This window comes from Akebia trifoliata, chromosome 11, assembly GCF_017979445.1.
Source record: "Akebia trifoliata isolate Shusen 1 chromosome 11, ASM1797944v1, whole genome shotgun sequence".
NCBI classification, from domain to species: domain Eukaryota; kingdom Viridiplantae; phylum Streptophyta; class Magnoliopsida; order Ranunculales; family Lardizabalaceae; genus Akebia; species Akebia trifoliata.
The window spans coordinates 36516298-36532534 of record NC_141385.1 but is presented as its reverse complement, the minus strand read 5'-3'; the positions used below and the strand labels follow the sequence as shown (position 1 = coordinate 36532534).

The 16237-nt window shown below is 33.7% G+C and overlaps 1 protein-coding gene across 4 annotated transcripts; it reads left to right on the top strand.

The window, feature by feature from the left end:
* Nucleotides 1–1921: 1921 nt before the first annotated feature.
* On the top strand, nt 1922–14168 carry LOC147391440 (Vacuolar protein sorting 55 (VPS55) family protein). Of its 4 annotated transcripts, XM_086457897.1 has the most exons (6): nt 3013–3110; nt 3223–3266; nt 8536–8703; nt 8825–8864; nt 12864–12945; nt 13839–14168. In XM_086457897.1, the coding sequence occupies exons 3-6, from the start codon at nt 8605–8607 to the stop codon at nt 14029–14031; spliced, it is 414 nt and encodes a 137-aa protein (XP_086314023.1). In that variant the 5' UTR covers nt 3013–3110; nt 3223–3266; nt 8536–8604; the 3' UTR covers nt 14032–14168. The 4 variants fall into 4 exon arrangements, with proteins under 4 accessions (XP_086314022.1, XP_086314021.1, XP_086314023.1 ...); XM_086457896.1 differs by lacking the exons at nt 3013–3110; nt 3223–3266 and adding an exon at nt 1922–2068; XM_086457895.1 differs by lacking the exons at nt 3013–3110; nt 3223–3266 and adding an exon at nt 1928–2085.
* Nucleotides 14169–16237: the final 2069 nt, after the last annotated feature.

The following is a 16237-nucleotide window of genomic DNA, read 5'->3' as shown; positions in this document are numbered from 1 at the left end:
GTCGACATTGGCTGCCCAACTTCCATCGAAGAAAACTTGTTCCCCATCTTTATGATTGTGTAAATGCATTTCTATTGTTAATTTGATGATCCCAAAACATTTAGGTTCATACTCTACTTTTCATCGAGCATGTTTGGAAACGGGAGTTGGAGTTCCAACTCCCATAAGAATTCTAATTAGTTGTTTGGTTCACTAATCTCATAGAGCTGCAACTCCAAGAAGGTCCTCAATTCCCATTTTTAAAAGCCTATTTTGGAGAGATTTTCAACTTCGGGTAAAAATCTTTAATCCCAAAAATCAAGTTGACTCACTTGAGTCATCTAATATATAAATCATTCAACTCACTTTATATTATTTATGATCTAGATTCCTATTTAAATAATAATAATATTTTAATAAAATAAGGTGATTAGAATAAGGCATAAAATGAATCAAATTTTATCTGAAATTCAAACGATCTAAATTTATCAAGTTTTGGACCCTTGGAGTAGGTCCAAATAAAGATATGGGTTGATGTCCTTCGATCCGAGTCGAATCTAGGTTAGATACGAATCCATCCCTATATCTGCCTAGATCCGAATGATATAGAGAGATTTACTAGGCAGACCTATCTATCACAAATTTTTTACAAAAACTGCCTTCGTTTATCAACTTTGTTACTTGAAAAAACCTTACTTTATGAATCAGTCTAGCATGACTAACTTAGTAAGATTTCAAATCTTACTAAGGGTTGTTGGGCCAATCCAACACTATAAACTTCAAGATTTTATAGAAAATCCCATATTTAAAATAATAATAAAAAAAAGACCTTAATGAGTTTGATCGTAGGTGTTGCAAATGGATGGCTACTGAAGCCCCAAATTTAAAACTAAAATTTCACAAAGAAAATTAACTTTTTTTTATTTTATTTTTTTCAAAGTTCTCAGAATGTTTCCTTTTTTATAATCTTGTGTCATCAGATCATGTTTTTGATGCCACAAATTGATGTGGTTAGAATCCACTCCAAGGTATGTTAAGCAATAAATTAACCGCAATAATTTGAATTTTATGACGTAGATCCTAACTCCAAAGTTTGTTGAGTAACAAACTTGGTAATATGGGGTTTGTTGGTAACAAACTTCATAAAGTTAAGCTCTCTTGGAGTTGTTAGAACTCCAAGGGAGTTTTTGTAATTAAAATGCAACAATTAGGTTTGCCAGGTAAATCTCTCAATGATATATTGCTTTGAAAATCATTTTTTTTTTACTTTTCAAATTATCTTTTATTTACAATAAATAGAATAATAAAATGAATAAATAAAAATATATTGAACAGTTCAAAATTATTTGAACCAAATTAAGTAATTCGATCGAGTCAGATCCAAATCTAGATTTAGTGAAATCAATATGGTTTGAGCACGGTTTTAGCTAATAAGATGCAAATTGAATTTAGTTATCCGAATAAAAAAATCGGATTTGAATATTGATATACTCATATTTGACCCAAAGTCAACCTATTTTGAGCCTTAGATAAAAATATGTTTCACAACAAAATTAATCATATTTATTTAAGATAATACATATTTTAATTATTAAAAATTAATTAATTAATTTATCAAAATATATAAAATCTAATTGACTCGGTTGAATTTTATTGATTATGACAATATTTTCTAAGTAATAAAGGAATTGTATCGATCTGAGTCAAATGTGAGAACAATTCATCAATTGAATTACCATAGGAAACCAAACATTGGAGTTCATTTAAGGAGTTATGATAAATTCAACAACTTCAAATCCAACTAACTCATACTTCCAAACACACCCTTAGAAGTGATTAGTTCCAAAAGATCAACAATTATCTTTTTTTACGTGCATATGAAGAAGAATAAGGGCAAAAAACGAATTTTACCTTCCTTTTTTTATTTCTTTTAATGCGAAGTGCGAACACACTGATGGAGTGCAACTATCAATGGGTGATGTGCAACTAGTCATTCTCCTTCTTTAACCTCCATCTATCCCAAAAAGTGGCAGGGGGAATTGAAACCCTAAGATTCAGGACAAAAGTATTTTGGAGAAGATTCTTCGATGTAAGCGAGCTCCTCTGGTACAATTTCAAATTGATTTTTTGTTTTATTCTCCAATTTCTTGGAAAGAACTCGAGATCGATTAAGCGATCCGTCTTTCTGGTTCTCGCCGAAGAAATGGGAATTAGACTCTCGATTTTTTCTCATTGTTGATGAAATCTATTTTGAAATAATGCTTCTCATATTGTTGATTCTGGGTGTTTAGATCGTTAGTGATTGTTAATTTGTTTGAATTTTATTTTAAATTTCCATGTTTCAAATGAGAAAAGTCTGAATTTTTGCAAAAAAATCAGATATTGGACTCTTATTTTTAATATGTTTATTCGAGTTGTTATTATCTTTAAATTTTTTTTTTTTTAAAATTAATTTGAGTTTTATTCTAGTATTTCATGTTTTAGATGAGAAAAGTCTGAATTTTTGCAAAAAATCTGACATTAGACTTTATTTTTTATATATTATCTGTTTGAGTGTTAATTATTTTCATTTTACTTGAATTAATTTGAGGAGATCTTGCTTAACCATGAGAATTGTTGAAAAGAACTTCAAAATTATCTAAAAATACAAAAGATTAGCTACGAAAATTGAAAATAACTGAAGATATAAGAATTGTGGTATTCAGTGAAATGGTAAACTAAAAGAACTAACCCCTCGTTCTGAAACATTCTCTGTTCTAGGCATGGATCTTATAATTCGTACCATCAGCAAAACAAACCAATCCAATGGTTGAGCCAAAGTTGGCAAAAAAAAAAAAATTGGTAATTTAGGTATACCCCTTACATTGCCTAATCACATACCCTTGACAGAAAATGAGCAAAATGCCCTCATCTTCAACCTCTTTCCAAAACCTCTTGATTCTCCTGCTAAATTCCCTTTGTCTTTAACCTTAATTGCATCTTCATTTTCAGTCTCAAGATTCTATCTTCAAATCTTGAGAACAAGATAAGATTTTCAGGGAAGTTGAAGAAGTTCGATTCTTGGGAAGAAAATTCAAGGGATTCGGGCAAGAGTTTGAACGTATGGTTGAAGACGATGGATTGCGTACAAGGTAAACTAGGCTAAGAACAATGTACCCTAGTGCTTGAAGAGTTTGATGACAATGTTTTTTGGCTAGAGGTTGAAAATGAGGGCATTTAAGTTGTTTTCTTTTTGCCTATCAGAAATGATTGTGATCAGCTACACGTCACCAATTTGAAAACACAAGGTATCTCACATATCCATCAAAACTAGGAGGGTATGCCTTATATACCCATTTATTTGTCATCAATATTTTGTAGCATATTTCGTTTTCTTTGTTCTCTAGTCTCGTGCCTACCCAACCCAACGTTTCTGGTAAACTGTGATTATTCGAGAAATTAAATTATTCATAAAAAGAGAGAAATTGCTCAAAAGATTAGAAGAAAAACAAGGAGGGAGAGATTAAGTGCAGTGTCATTTATATATTTGAAGCCTAGTGATTGAATGAAGATGTGTTTCCATTGTGATATGTGACCAATGCATACTATGCAACCTTAAGGAACATTTTACAAGATGACATTAGGACATTTAATACTTTATGAAGCAAAATGTTGAGCTATGAAGAAACTAGCAGTGCATGAAATGAGTGTAGCCAAGATGGATGAAATTACTAGAAGGGGTACACCTAAAAAATGAGTGCAGCTAAGGAACTTAGGAGTCGCTCCAATGGATGATAAATTGAAAATTTACAATGAATGAAATTAGCAAAGATTGGTGATGTGGAGCACATTGGTGCAAGTTGCGTTCTCAAATAAGAAGAATAGGATGTTTAAAGGATCGTGGGCTCTATTAAAGATGTTGGATTTGTAGGCATATGCTTTGATTATGAATGAGATCTTTAATAGAATGGGATGGCAAAACATGATTATTGGTTGATTTCAAAAAGTTGGGACAATGCATAAATGGTGATGATAATCTATTGATACAATTTAATTTAATAGCATGTGACCTAATAAGTACCCTGTGTGAACCTTATATTACATTTTAAGTTTGAAATTTATTTGATGGGTCGTTAAATTATAGACCATGTTTCACATAAATTTCTGGAATAGTTATCATGGGGGATATTCCATTCTACCTTACCTCATTTCATTCTTGACTCATATTTAACTTTAATTGTCGATAGTTGTACCTCCAAAGATTATTTGACAATCAAGCTAGTGGAGATTTTAACAGAGTTTACGCTTTGGGTTTAGAGAATTGTGTACCTTTGCCTTTAAATGAGTTGTCATTTATAGGGAAAGGGCTTTTGGATTAATAATATTTTGTTCTATTGTTATCTATTATGTTGGGATTGTTGCATGATCATTGTTTGTCCTTGGGCATAGTCTTCTTAAACGGTGTGTGGTTTGTCCTTATTCACGTCATACTTTATCGGTTGTCTATTTAATGTGTATGGGTCATTGCGTCTCTTAGTCTTAATATACGAGACTAAGTGATTTGATGTGCATTAAATGTGTGTGTGCGAGGAAACATATGTATTCTCAGCAAATAGGTCTTAATGATATAACATTTGATAGTTATTTAATGTGTATGCTAAGTAATGTACTTCCATTTTTTAGAAGGTCATGGTGTTAGGTGTGCATTTAATGTACACCTCTTACTATTGTTTGTATTTCTTTGAATGCTTTCTTCAAGTTAGCTTTTCATAAAAATCGACTATACTTTGAATCCACACTTGGCCATTTGTTAAACTATGTACAATAACTTTGATTTTGGCCTTGGACCCTCCTAATGTCGGATCAAGAAAACACTTTCGACTATTTTCCAATCAAGCTTTAACTGGTAGCATGGATCTTAAGATTCTATTGTACAGTTGAGATGAGGTAGATTTTATTTACTTCACATGAGAGGAAGTACAAACACATCAAAGGTGTTTTTAAAAGAAGTACCCATCTTATTTATAAAGTAAGGAAGGTATTGAGGTTCATTGCTTATCATAAAAAGGAAAATGATTCGTCTTGAAGCTTAGGTCTTGAATAATCCAAATGACAATACAAATTAATGTGGTTTCATTCGATGCACCATTCAGAGAGTAATGCATGTCCCACTACCAAAGGATAGGTCGTGAAAAATGATCATGTCCCACCACACCGAATTTCAAGTGACGTACAAACCCAAATCAGACACATGTTGTGGTGTTTTATTTCTTAGCCTTGTTTGGAGTCAGATTGTTTTCCATGGGAAATGCTTTCACTTTTTCAAAGTTAACTATACCTCGCTGCTGGGATTGGCGTTGTAAGAGGGTGTTGTGTAACATCAATCCTTTTGTTATTTGTTGGGACATTTGCGAGAAAAAAAAGTGCGAGCCTTTGAAAGCAGGTAACAACTTATTGACGAGATGATCACCTATATATTGGGATTCGTATTCTTTTGGTGTAAATTCCATTAGGAATTTAGGGGACCTTTTGGGTAGGTGGGATTGAGTTTATAAAATTTCCATTTGATTTACTCACTAGGTTTGATATATATTTCTCTCTGACCTCCTTGTGTAGTTGTATTATTGGCTTGTACATGGTCCTTCACCTCCTTCTTGAATCTCACGAAGTTCAAAAATCCTCACCCAAGGTACTGTTTTATCTCAATATGTGAGACCAGAGTCTCCCATCTCGAGAGGGGGCATTTACGGGAACAAATAAAATCTACCTCATCCATATCATAAAATGACCCCTCGAGATATATGCTACCCATTAAGCCAACTTGGAGACAAATAAAATTGTCTCCCAACTTGACACCAAATGGGATCTGAAGTCAAGAGTAAAGTAATGCATCCTATTCCAACCAATAACAAAGTGTGCAGTCGTGGTACAATTGACTTTCTTATAAGGATTTCTTGAGGAAAACACTTAGAAAAATACATATGATAATAGGAGTATGCATTAAATGCATACCTAACACCATGATCTTCTGAAAAAGAATTGGCACATTACTTAGTGTTCATAATAAATGTAGTATTAAATATAATACCACTCAGACCTGTTTATTGAGATTGACATATAATTCCTCGTATGCATTTTTAATTACACACCAAATTACTGTCAAAACGGACACATGCAATTACCCATGCATGTTAAATGCTCACCGAACAAAGTCTAACATAGTGAATCATGACTAACCACACACTACAATGTTACAACACCTTGCACTCAAGAAATTGAATTATGTCAAAGGACAAAAAAATGAGTATTTAATAATTATAGTTAAATAAATAACAATAGAAGAAAATATAGTAGCTTCAAGGATCATTACCTTATAATTAATAGTTCAGTTGAAGGTAAAGGTACGCAATTCTCTAGACCCAATGTCTAAACTTTATTGAAATCATTACTGACTTGATTGTCAGAGAGTCTTTACAGGTGCAATCACTAATAGTCAAGAATGAAGAAGGGTAAGGTAGAAAAAAATATCACCCACACTTCTTATTGGGTTTATTTACTTAGTAATAAAGTAAAGTGATTCTATTCAAGCAAGGTATTAATGGCCAAGTTTAGATCTTGGTATATATATATATATATACAAAATAAATAATAATTACAGCCTCATATACATCACATATGTACTCTAAAAATAGCCTACTGTACGATGTTCTTATGCCTAACAATCCTTAAAGGGTACCTTAGTGAGTTGGTTGGTTGAGGTTGATAGCAACCATAAAGATTCATCCTTCTTAATGGGTGATTGGTGGATTATGCTTCAAGCAACTACCTTCTTTTAGTGAATTCTCACCAACTCTTTCTTGGTGGCTTAGAGAAGGATTGTCGAGCTCTAGGCTCTATCAATAGTTGGCCGAATGTAGTGTCAATGTGCTTAACTTGACTTGTTCAATCACGAGTTTCCAAAAAGATGCCAATCATTCTTTCATACATCTCGCCAACCTACATTTGTTTTGTTCCCTCTTCAACCCACTAATTAGTGGGCAAAGTCTCTCCTCACTAATATATTCTAGAAGGTTAATCTTGAGTTTTCTAGGATCCAAGAACAATTGGAAAACCAGGATGAATACCCTCTAAGAAGTATAAGTGAGTCGGGGAAGGAGGGTTGATGCATAGAGGATGGAATGCAGGCACGTTGTAAAGCTAATTCTTTGAGATTCTAATCAACTAAGGCATGGAAATCAGTTAGTATGAATGTAATTTACTGTTTATGGAATTTATTCTGGTAGCCGCCCCCCCCCCCCCCCCCCCCCCTCTTTCTTCTCTCCTGTTTTGCAAATGAGAATGAGAATGATCAATGTTGGGCCTTTTCCACTAACCATAACTTTTAGGATTTTTCCCTTATTTCTTTTCTTCTTCTTTTTTAATCCCTTGATGGTTTTCTGGTGTAGATGTATATAAGAGTGTTAAGAATATGAGGAAGGAGTAGGGAAGGGAATAACGAAGAGACAACTAAGAATTCAAAAAAAGTTGAAAGGGAAAAGATAGGAGTTAAACAACATTTAAGATGACTAAAGAAGGGAAATAAGGAGAATGAAGAGAAGGAAGACGATCATGATTTGGGTTTTGACCTTGGGACTTGGATCGTCTAGAGTTGAAACCAAGTTGGTATAGACAATCAGGATGATCTGGGGTTGAGTCAAAGCGAGCCAAGACAAGAAAAAGAATCCCGTCCTCTGTTTTCTTCCATTTTTTTTCTTTCGATTTTTTTCTTTTTCAGCTAAGCCCATAAAAAAAATTAGAAGTGTTTGGCTTTCTCTGGCCTAGGTTGACTTTGTCATAGTAGGCTCAGTTACAACTCACAAACAAGTCAACTAAGTCGAGAGAAATTGATTATCAATTACGATTCATGCATGGATTTTAACCCTTGCTCAGATGAGACCTAGATGACTCGGGCCAGTCAAATCAATCTTAATCAAGAGTTAAGCACTCAAATAAGGCAAATGAGTGGAGTAAGAAAAGTTGAAAAGATGAGCTAGATAATGGAGAAGAAAATAAGAGATGAAGAAAAAGGGCAATCATGTTAAGATATGGAAAAGGTTTTACTCCAGTTGTCAACCTTACGTATCCTTCATCTTGGCTCGGGACTGACAATTTAGTGTAAGAGAAACACTATGCAGACGGAGATGACGAAGAAGGTGATTGCAAAGGTTATAGTGATCAAAAAAAGCCTGCACTGGTTGAATTGCAATCACACAAGGATCAGAGGAGGACCACAGCATATTCTGACTTGGGATCAATTGGTACAATAGAATGAATAAGCAAACTATAGCAATGATCTTATCTCTTTTTATTCTTCTCAAGTTGACTAACCTTTCTTGGTTTTAGAGATCCTTTATTTTCTTCTATGAACTTGAGCTTTGTACATTTGTATTTTATTATTGTTATGGAAAAACTCACCAAGCATCCTGTTATTGTTTTTTATTAATGCAGATCATTTCTATACCTTTCTGTTGAGATATTTTCCTTTTATTTTATTTTTCACTGAAAGATGGTACTAATGGAAGATTTTTTCGTATATAGCCAAATAAGCTCTGCCTTTTCCGTTGCCCCCCTTTCCAGTACTTTCTATACTGTGAGCCAATTTAGATAATGGCAGACTTACCAGGTTATGTGGTTGCTTGCTTGCAAACCGGCAGACTTGCTTTCTTGGCAATTTTGGTCTCTTGTGGAATTGTATTACAGATTCTGGTTAGTAGTCCTCATTCTTGTTGATCGCCCATATATGTTTTGCATATCAGCAGATTGATAGCCAAATTCTTAGGTGCAGATGTTAGATTATTCTCTAATACAGCATGTGTGATGTTTACAGGCATGTGCTTTGTACCATAATTGGTGGCCAATGCTAACAGGTAATGAACTATATAATTAACATTGTTGTAAATCATTATCAGAAATCCTTGTGCAAGGGGTTGTCAACAAATCTACGTAGAATTTATACTATCTTTGTTGATTCTAGGTTTTTTTTTTTTTTTATATACTTGGAAAGTTAAAACTGAAAAACATGATACATAATACGAATTAACCCAACTAATTTATATACTGAATTATGGGAATAAAAAATTTCTCGAAAAGCATATATTCTTGCAAGGTTCTTATAGTCTTTGTTGTCAAAAGCTGCGCCTAGGCCTAGACGATCCAAGCATCTAGGCCTTACCTGCATGAAGCGGGTGTTTCAAAAACTGGGGTTAAAATGATACTTTTATAAAATAATTTTGTATAAATTGTGTTCTAAAGGGGTATTAAATCAATTTTAGAATATAAGGTGTGTCAAATATTTAGCTAAATTTGATTTATTAAGAACTAATATTTTTTATGCTTGATTAAAATATTAAAATATTAAAAGAAAACTAATATTTTTTAAATCTTAGATTTTCATATTTTATCATTTATTATATTGTGAAGGTCTTTTTGTAATTTAAAATATTAACTAAAGTTACTTTGAAGATAACATATAAAAGGTTATTTCTATTATTTTAAGAAACTAAAAACTAACTAACGTGATTACAGCCTTACAGGATCGTGAGATTGTAATTTAATTTATTTTGATAAAGATGACATTGATAATAGTAAGTGAGATGTAAAAGTGGGGGCATTTTTGGTCTTCCAAGTTTTGGTGTCAACAAACACCTATTCAGCCTTCTTTTATTATAACAACAAAGATTTTTGGACATCAAATTACTTAAATATTTGTCGTTACCTTATTTTCATTTTTATACTTTTTTTTGTGTGCTTATCGTGGGTATCCCCACCCTTCGGATGAGACTAGTCCCACAATCACACACACCACCCCCTTGGATAGTTCTCCATGCAACTGGTTGAGTCGAGGGTCAACCTGACCCTGGAGGGTGGCTCCAAGGAATTCATTGCTTCGTGGGGTTTTGAACTCTTGACCTACTCTTCCTGAGGAGCTTATCAAGCTCGGCTTGCCACTAGGCCTACTCCTTGGGGTTATTTTTTTACATATTGTGTTGACTTACAAGTTGGCTTAGTAGTTGGTAACTTTGGATTATCTTGGTAATGACATTTAGATTTTCTTCTTGCTCCCTTTTTGCAAGACCTTTACCATATATAAATATTTAAACATAAAAAAAAATTAAAAAATAAAAAGAAAAAGAAATTGTTGCTTAAGCCCCATCTAGCACTTTGATCAACCTTGCTCATAGGTATAATGAAAATTTCAATTTTCAATTTCAAAAATGACAACACTAGATTTCTCACTGTTACCCTGACCACAAGATAACTCTACTAGTGAGCATCTTTGGTAAAGAATGTCTATGGGCCACTTTCCGCTTGTTAAAGTGAATAGGTAATCCCCAACAAGAGATTCACAGTTTTTTATGTATAAGATACCATTCTAAATGCTGAAATTCATTCCATGCTGGATTTGCTATATCCCGGCTTTGATAGATCATGTGAGAAATTAAAAACTTTAGGAAAAATTACTTAATGGTCCCTGGTGGAAGGTTTTCTTTCTAATTTGTCCAACTTTTAGGGGTTAGCAAAATAGTCCATTTAGTAAATCCCTAATTTTTAATCAGTCCCTCAAACTCATTTCCCTCCATTGTTCAACAGTGAAGTAACGAAAATACCCTTTTTCTATATGGAAGTCTTTTTGGTCTCTTTTGGCACTCTTCTTCTACCAAGAATACACATTTGCTCCAAGTCCGCCATTTTCCACAAGTTTTCTTCCTCTTGGACTGCATACATTTTGAAGTAAGTAATTATTCGATTGTTTACCTTTTTTATTAGGATTTAAGTAATCTAGCTAGGTCTTATTGTTTTCCAGTGTTTTACAAAGCTATCATGGTTCATATTTGCCATTAGAAGCAAAAAAACGAAGTTTGTATCGTGTTTTCGCAAAAACCCAAAAGTCGCAAAATTGGAATTTCAATGTCGAGCTTGACAATTTTTTATATATAAATTTTTCTCGAGCTCACAATTGTTTTTATAATTGTCAAGTTCAACAATTCTGTAGTTCAAACAAGAATTTTCGAGCTTGACAATTTTTCTAAATAATTGTTGAGTTCAACAATTTAATTAAATTTTTGTCAAACTCAACAATTTATATATATAATTGTTGACTTCACCATTTTTATATAAAATTCGACACTATAAATCCGAAACGTCAAATTTGTTTTTCAATTTTTTGAGTAAAATACATGGAAAAAACCTTTAAAAAAAACATGGTAAAATAACATTATTACAAGATTTCGAACAAAATGAACCAACTTTGATGGATTTTATTCAAAAAACAAAGCAATAGATCAAAAAAAAAAAAAAAAAACCCTAACTACAAAGTACCTCATTAAAATACCTTAAAAAAAACCTTACCAAAATTGGGTTTTCTTCCTTCTTTCCCGTTTTATGTTGGAATGCAAACTCCAAATCACGTTTTTCTACAGGAAATTAGACGTTTATTCGTAGGGTTGCAACCTGGGTGGGCTGGCCCGAACTCAACCCGATTGATGGGTGAGCTGGGCCGAGTTATGTGGAAGATGAGTTGAGCCTAGGTTGGAATATCTCAACCAGATTTCAATTTGGGTCGAGCTCTCAACCCAAACCCGATGCTATATACTAATATATAAATATTTTCATATTAATTATAGATTTTTTATGTAGCTTTTTTTATTCCATCTTATTATGACTTTTATTTTAGTTAATATTAATGTGAACTTTGGTTTAGTATGATTTGTCTAAGTATTATCTCAATGATGGATTTGAAGGTTGTATGTGAATTTATTTACTAGTAGTTTTGTTTTTTTTTATGTTGTATATCTTTTTTCAAAATATAAAATATGAAACTATTTGCTAATCAAAATGAAATTAGGGTTATTCAACGAGCTCAACCCGACCAAACCACCCAAAATTATCTAACTCGGGCTTACCCGAACTCAACCCAATTTTAAAAGATCAAGCTCGGTTTGAGCTTGGGTTAGTGAACTTAGGCCCGATGGTCTGGTTGAGTTGAGCTCAGATTGAGGGTTTTGCTACTTGGGTTGAGCCTGGGTTCACCCTCCAACCCGCCCAGCTTGTAGCCCTTAGGGTAGTTTAGGAAATTTGACCGAAAAAAAAAATGAGGGAAATTATTTTGAGGGACTGATTAGAAAAGATGGGTTTACTAAATGGACTATTTAGCTAACCCCCAATAGTCAGTGACTAATTAGAAAGAAAACTATCTGGCAGGGACCATCGTGTAATTTTCCCAAATTTTTATTGTTCATCTGAACACCATGAAAAACAGTACAAGACAGGGATAAGTTGTACAATTCATGTATATTTGCAAACAACAAAACATGAATCCTTATCAGATGATGGATCAGGTGATTCCTGGAGTTCCAATATACTGGCAGATCTGTTTAACCATTTTGTCACATTAGGTCTTGTTCCAATACCTGTCCGCCCTTTTTGTTCCTGCCAAATATGACCATGTGGCACTCTCTCTTGGCCCAGTGGCCCATGAACTTTAGGCCCACCCCTAGATGGAAGTTCACACCAAAAATCAGCTTGATTGATGATTTCTAGCCATTATGAGTTTTTCATCAAGGGCAGATCTTTTGGCCCAAAACATTAGAACTCTAATCCTTGATGAAAATTGCTCAAATTCAATGGCTAGTTATTATCAATCAGGCTGATTTTGAGTGTGAGGACCCAAGAAAGTGTGGGCCAATAGTAATGTAGTGTGAGGGACAAAATGGTATGCTATGTGGCAGAACTGGATGTCCTTCTGACCAACATGAATATTATAACGTGCTTATCTGATTCTGTCGATTTCATATGTTAATTTAAAATGCAGTATCATGTCAATTTTAAGATTATTGATTTAATGTTGGAATTTTGTCTTCCTGCAGTATTAATGTATGTTCTTCTTCCCATGCCTTTGATGTTTTTTATGGGATCCAATACTTCTTCCTTATCCGAAAGTGGGAATGGGTTAGTCTTTTTTATTCAAGTTCTTTTATTTGTATTTTTTCTCTACTTTTCTTTTTTCCTTCTGGGTATTATTTTTCAGTGGCGTTCAAGGACCATATAAGAAACCAAACATTTATCATTATGTGGGTTAGAAGTTTTGGAATGGGCTGATTTTTTGTGAGGATGATTACTCACCATAGAGATCTCCCTCACAAAAAAAGAATCCATTCCGAAACTTCTAACCCATATATGTATTAGAAAAACCAATCTGCTTCTCTCATTTTTTTTTTCTTATAGGTAATTTTGATGTACACCTTCAGGTTTTCATGAAAATTCGAGAAGAACCCCCCCCCCCTCAAAAAATAATAATAATAATAATAAAAAAAAAAAAAATTATATATATTCAAGGGTCAAATGTTAACCTCAAGAGGTTAAAGGCGATTGATTTTTTTTTGTGTGTGGGGGTGGGGGGTTGGGCATGGGTTTGGTTTCTGATAAGAGGTTGAAGATGACCTAGGATTTTGTGTAGATGGGATCTAGTTTTGTAAAGAGAAAGTATAATTGTGTCTTCATTGTATTCTGGAGGCCACCTTGTCCTCCTTATTAAGAAAATTTTCACTTCTCAAAAAAAAAAAAAAAAAAAAAAGTGGAAGAAGGCATCCCCGTTTTTTTTCTTCCACTTTTTTTTTGTTTTTTTTTGTCCCATGGAAGACCAAAGTCGAGGGATATGTCATCAGTTTGAAAACACGGTCGGTGGGGTATCTAATTTTCACCTTTCCTTGGTGGTGAATTTAAACTTGGTAACTGGGTTAAGGTGCATACAACGTGATGATGAGTACAATCTTTGTGGATAGAAATAATGAAATATCAATTGAATTTGTTATTTTCTTAGCTTTCGATGCTTCTTATAACAGCTGGTTGGATGCTGCCAAGTTCTTGACTGGAGCTTCAGCGGTAGGTAGCGTTGCAATACCAGTTATCTTAAAGCATGCCAATGTTATCGGTTGGGGAGCCCTGGTAATGGAACTTTCATCCTTTTTCATTTTAGTGACGGCTATACTTTGTTTCCTTAATATGACTGAAGAATCTGAATACAACATGTTCTGACTTTCAAAATATTGAACCATATCACTTCTGTGTCCCCCTTCCATTTCAATTGTCAGATCCATTTGTGAGCTTCTTTCCTCTCTGTTTTATTGTAAAAAATAACATAAATACTGATTAATTACATGTAATTCTTGGTATGTAAATGAGTGTTTTTTTTTTTCGAGGAACAGGCACTTACCCTTTGTTCTTGGTATGTAAATGTTATTTCTTTGTGGTACCCATCTTGGTTTCAATGAAATTTGAGATACCCCTCTAAAAGACAAAACTCCAATGGGGATTAATTGAAAATATAATTTATTGGAGTATGATAACCTCTCAAATGAAGTATTGGATGTTCAAAAAGTGATTTCTTTAAAATGGATTTTGGTAAGTATGTGAGCAAACAAGATGTTTTGGACAAATCCTTTTTAAATACATTGAAGTACCTTTCTTTCTTTCTTTTTCTCACTACAATTGCAATTTGAATTATTAATGGCAAATATTTAAGTGAAATTGGACTACAAGTATCGTCAATTTCTCTCTTGTTTTCTATAATTCTTGTCAATCACTTCTTCCAACCTTCGACCTGTATGTATAGGTTGGATTAGGATCGATGCGAAACAACTAAACCCTTCATGTGCACACCTTGAAACCTATATCTAGCCATTGGACCATATGGATGTTCACACATTAAATGGTAAGAACTGAACCAAATTGACAGACATTTGTTCATTTAAAATGTGCTTCAAAAGCAACTGACAGCATCATGCGCATGCATGCAATCCTGGTGATCACACCTATAGCTCATTTGCTCCCCACATTTTAAAAATAAGAATAATGGGTAAGCACCCATTCATTAGTTGGGGAGAAACTCTCTTCCTGTCCCATGTAATTAGATATTTTCAAAATTCCCACAAAATAAAAAGTCTTTGTAGCTTTAGAAGGAAAAAAAAAATTAGAATTATGGATTAAGTCACCGGGGGTTAGCTGAGATGGTAAGGAGCGAGCCCCTCTACATAAATGTGGCTATTTAAATGCGTGTGGCCCCAGGTAGATTAGTCTCACCAAAGGTGGGGATACTCCTTAGGCTATCAAAAAAATAATAATGATTATGGATTATAATTTTTACAAATGCATAAAAAGGAAATAAACTACCAACACCATTGGTGAGATAGGGATGATAGCATTTGCTGGGTTGGTACGAGAGAAGGGGTCTATTCGGTAAGGTCTATGTATGCTACGGAGCTCCCTTCTTCCAACTCCACATTCCCAGTTTCTTTTGTTTGGGATATTAAGGTACCTTCTAAAGTTTCTATATTTGTGTGGCAAGCGTCGTTTGATAAAGTCACCATGTTGGATCAATTGATCAAGAGAGCTCTTCAAATACCAAATGGTTGTTTGCGTTGCTCAAGGGGAGGGTGAGACTGCGAACCATTTGCTCATTTATCGTGATCTTCCTTACGAGGTTTGGGTTCATTTCGTCGGTCTCTTCGGTATGAAGGGTTGTTTTCCAAGGTCAATAAGGGAACTTTTCGCAACTTGGGGATCGTAGGGTAGCCCCTTCAGAGGCACAAAACGGATTCTTTGGAATTTCATCACATTCATCATTTGTTGGGGTATTTGGAAGGAGAGAAATAATCGTACTTTTTAAGCGATAGAATTCCCGATTCTTGATTAACTATTGTCAATTTTGGGACTTTTGTTCCATTGTGACAAATTATATAAAGTTTTTAAAGGCATCTTCTTTGAGGATCTCCTTGTCAGGTGGGATATGGTTTGTAATTTAAAGGATCCCTAAGCAGGTCTTGTCCTTTTGTTAAGTTTATTCTTCTAGGCCATCTTGTCCTCTTTTTAATAAAATTTAAACTTATAAAAAAATAAAACGAACTACCGACATTATATTGATCTATTCAAATAATGATAAAATCAAGAACAAAAACATAAGAAAGCATTAAGAGGACAACTCGTCGAGTATTTGTGAAGAATGTATAAATTCAATCCATCAACCATGTTCATTGTATAGAGTCTTGATTATGAAAAATTTGCGACGTTTAAATCAAAATGTTACACACCACAAAATGAGGAATGTTGACGGTAAATTTTATTATTGGGACAATTATTTTCTCTTCAATAAACACAGACAAAACTTTGACATAAGGATTTTTGGTACAAATTGATAATTAATTACCTTGAAGACTATCACCACACCAACTTTTACTAATGCCAC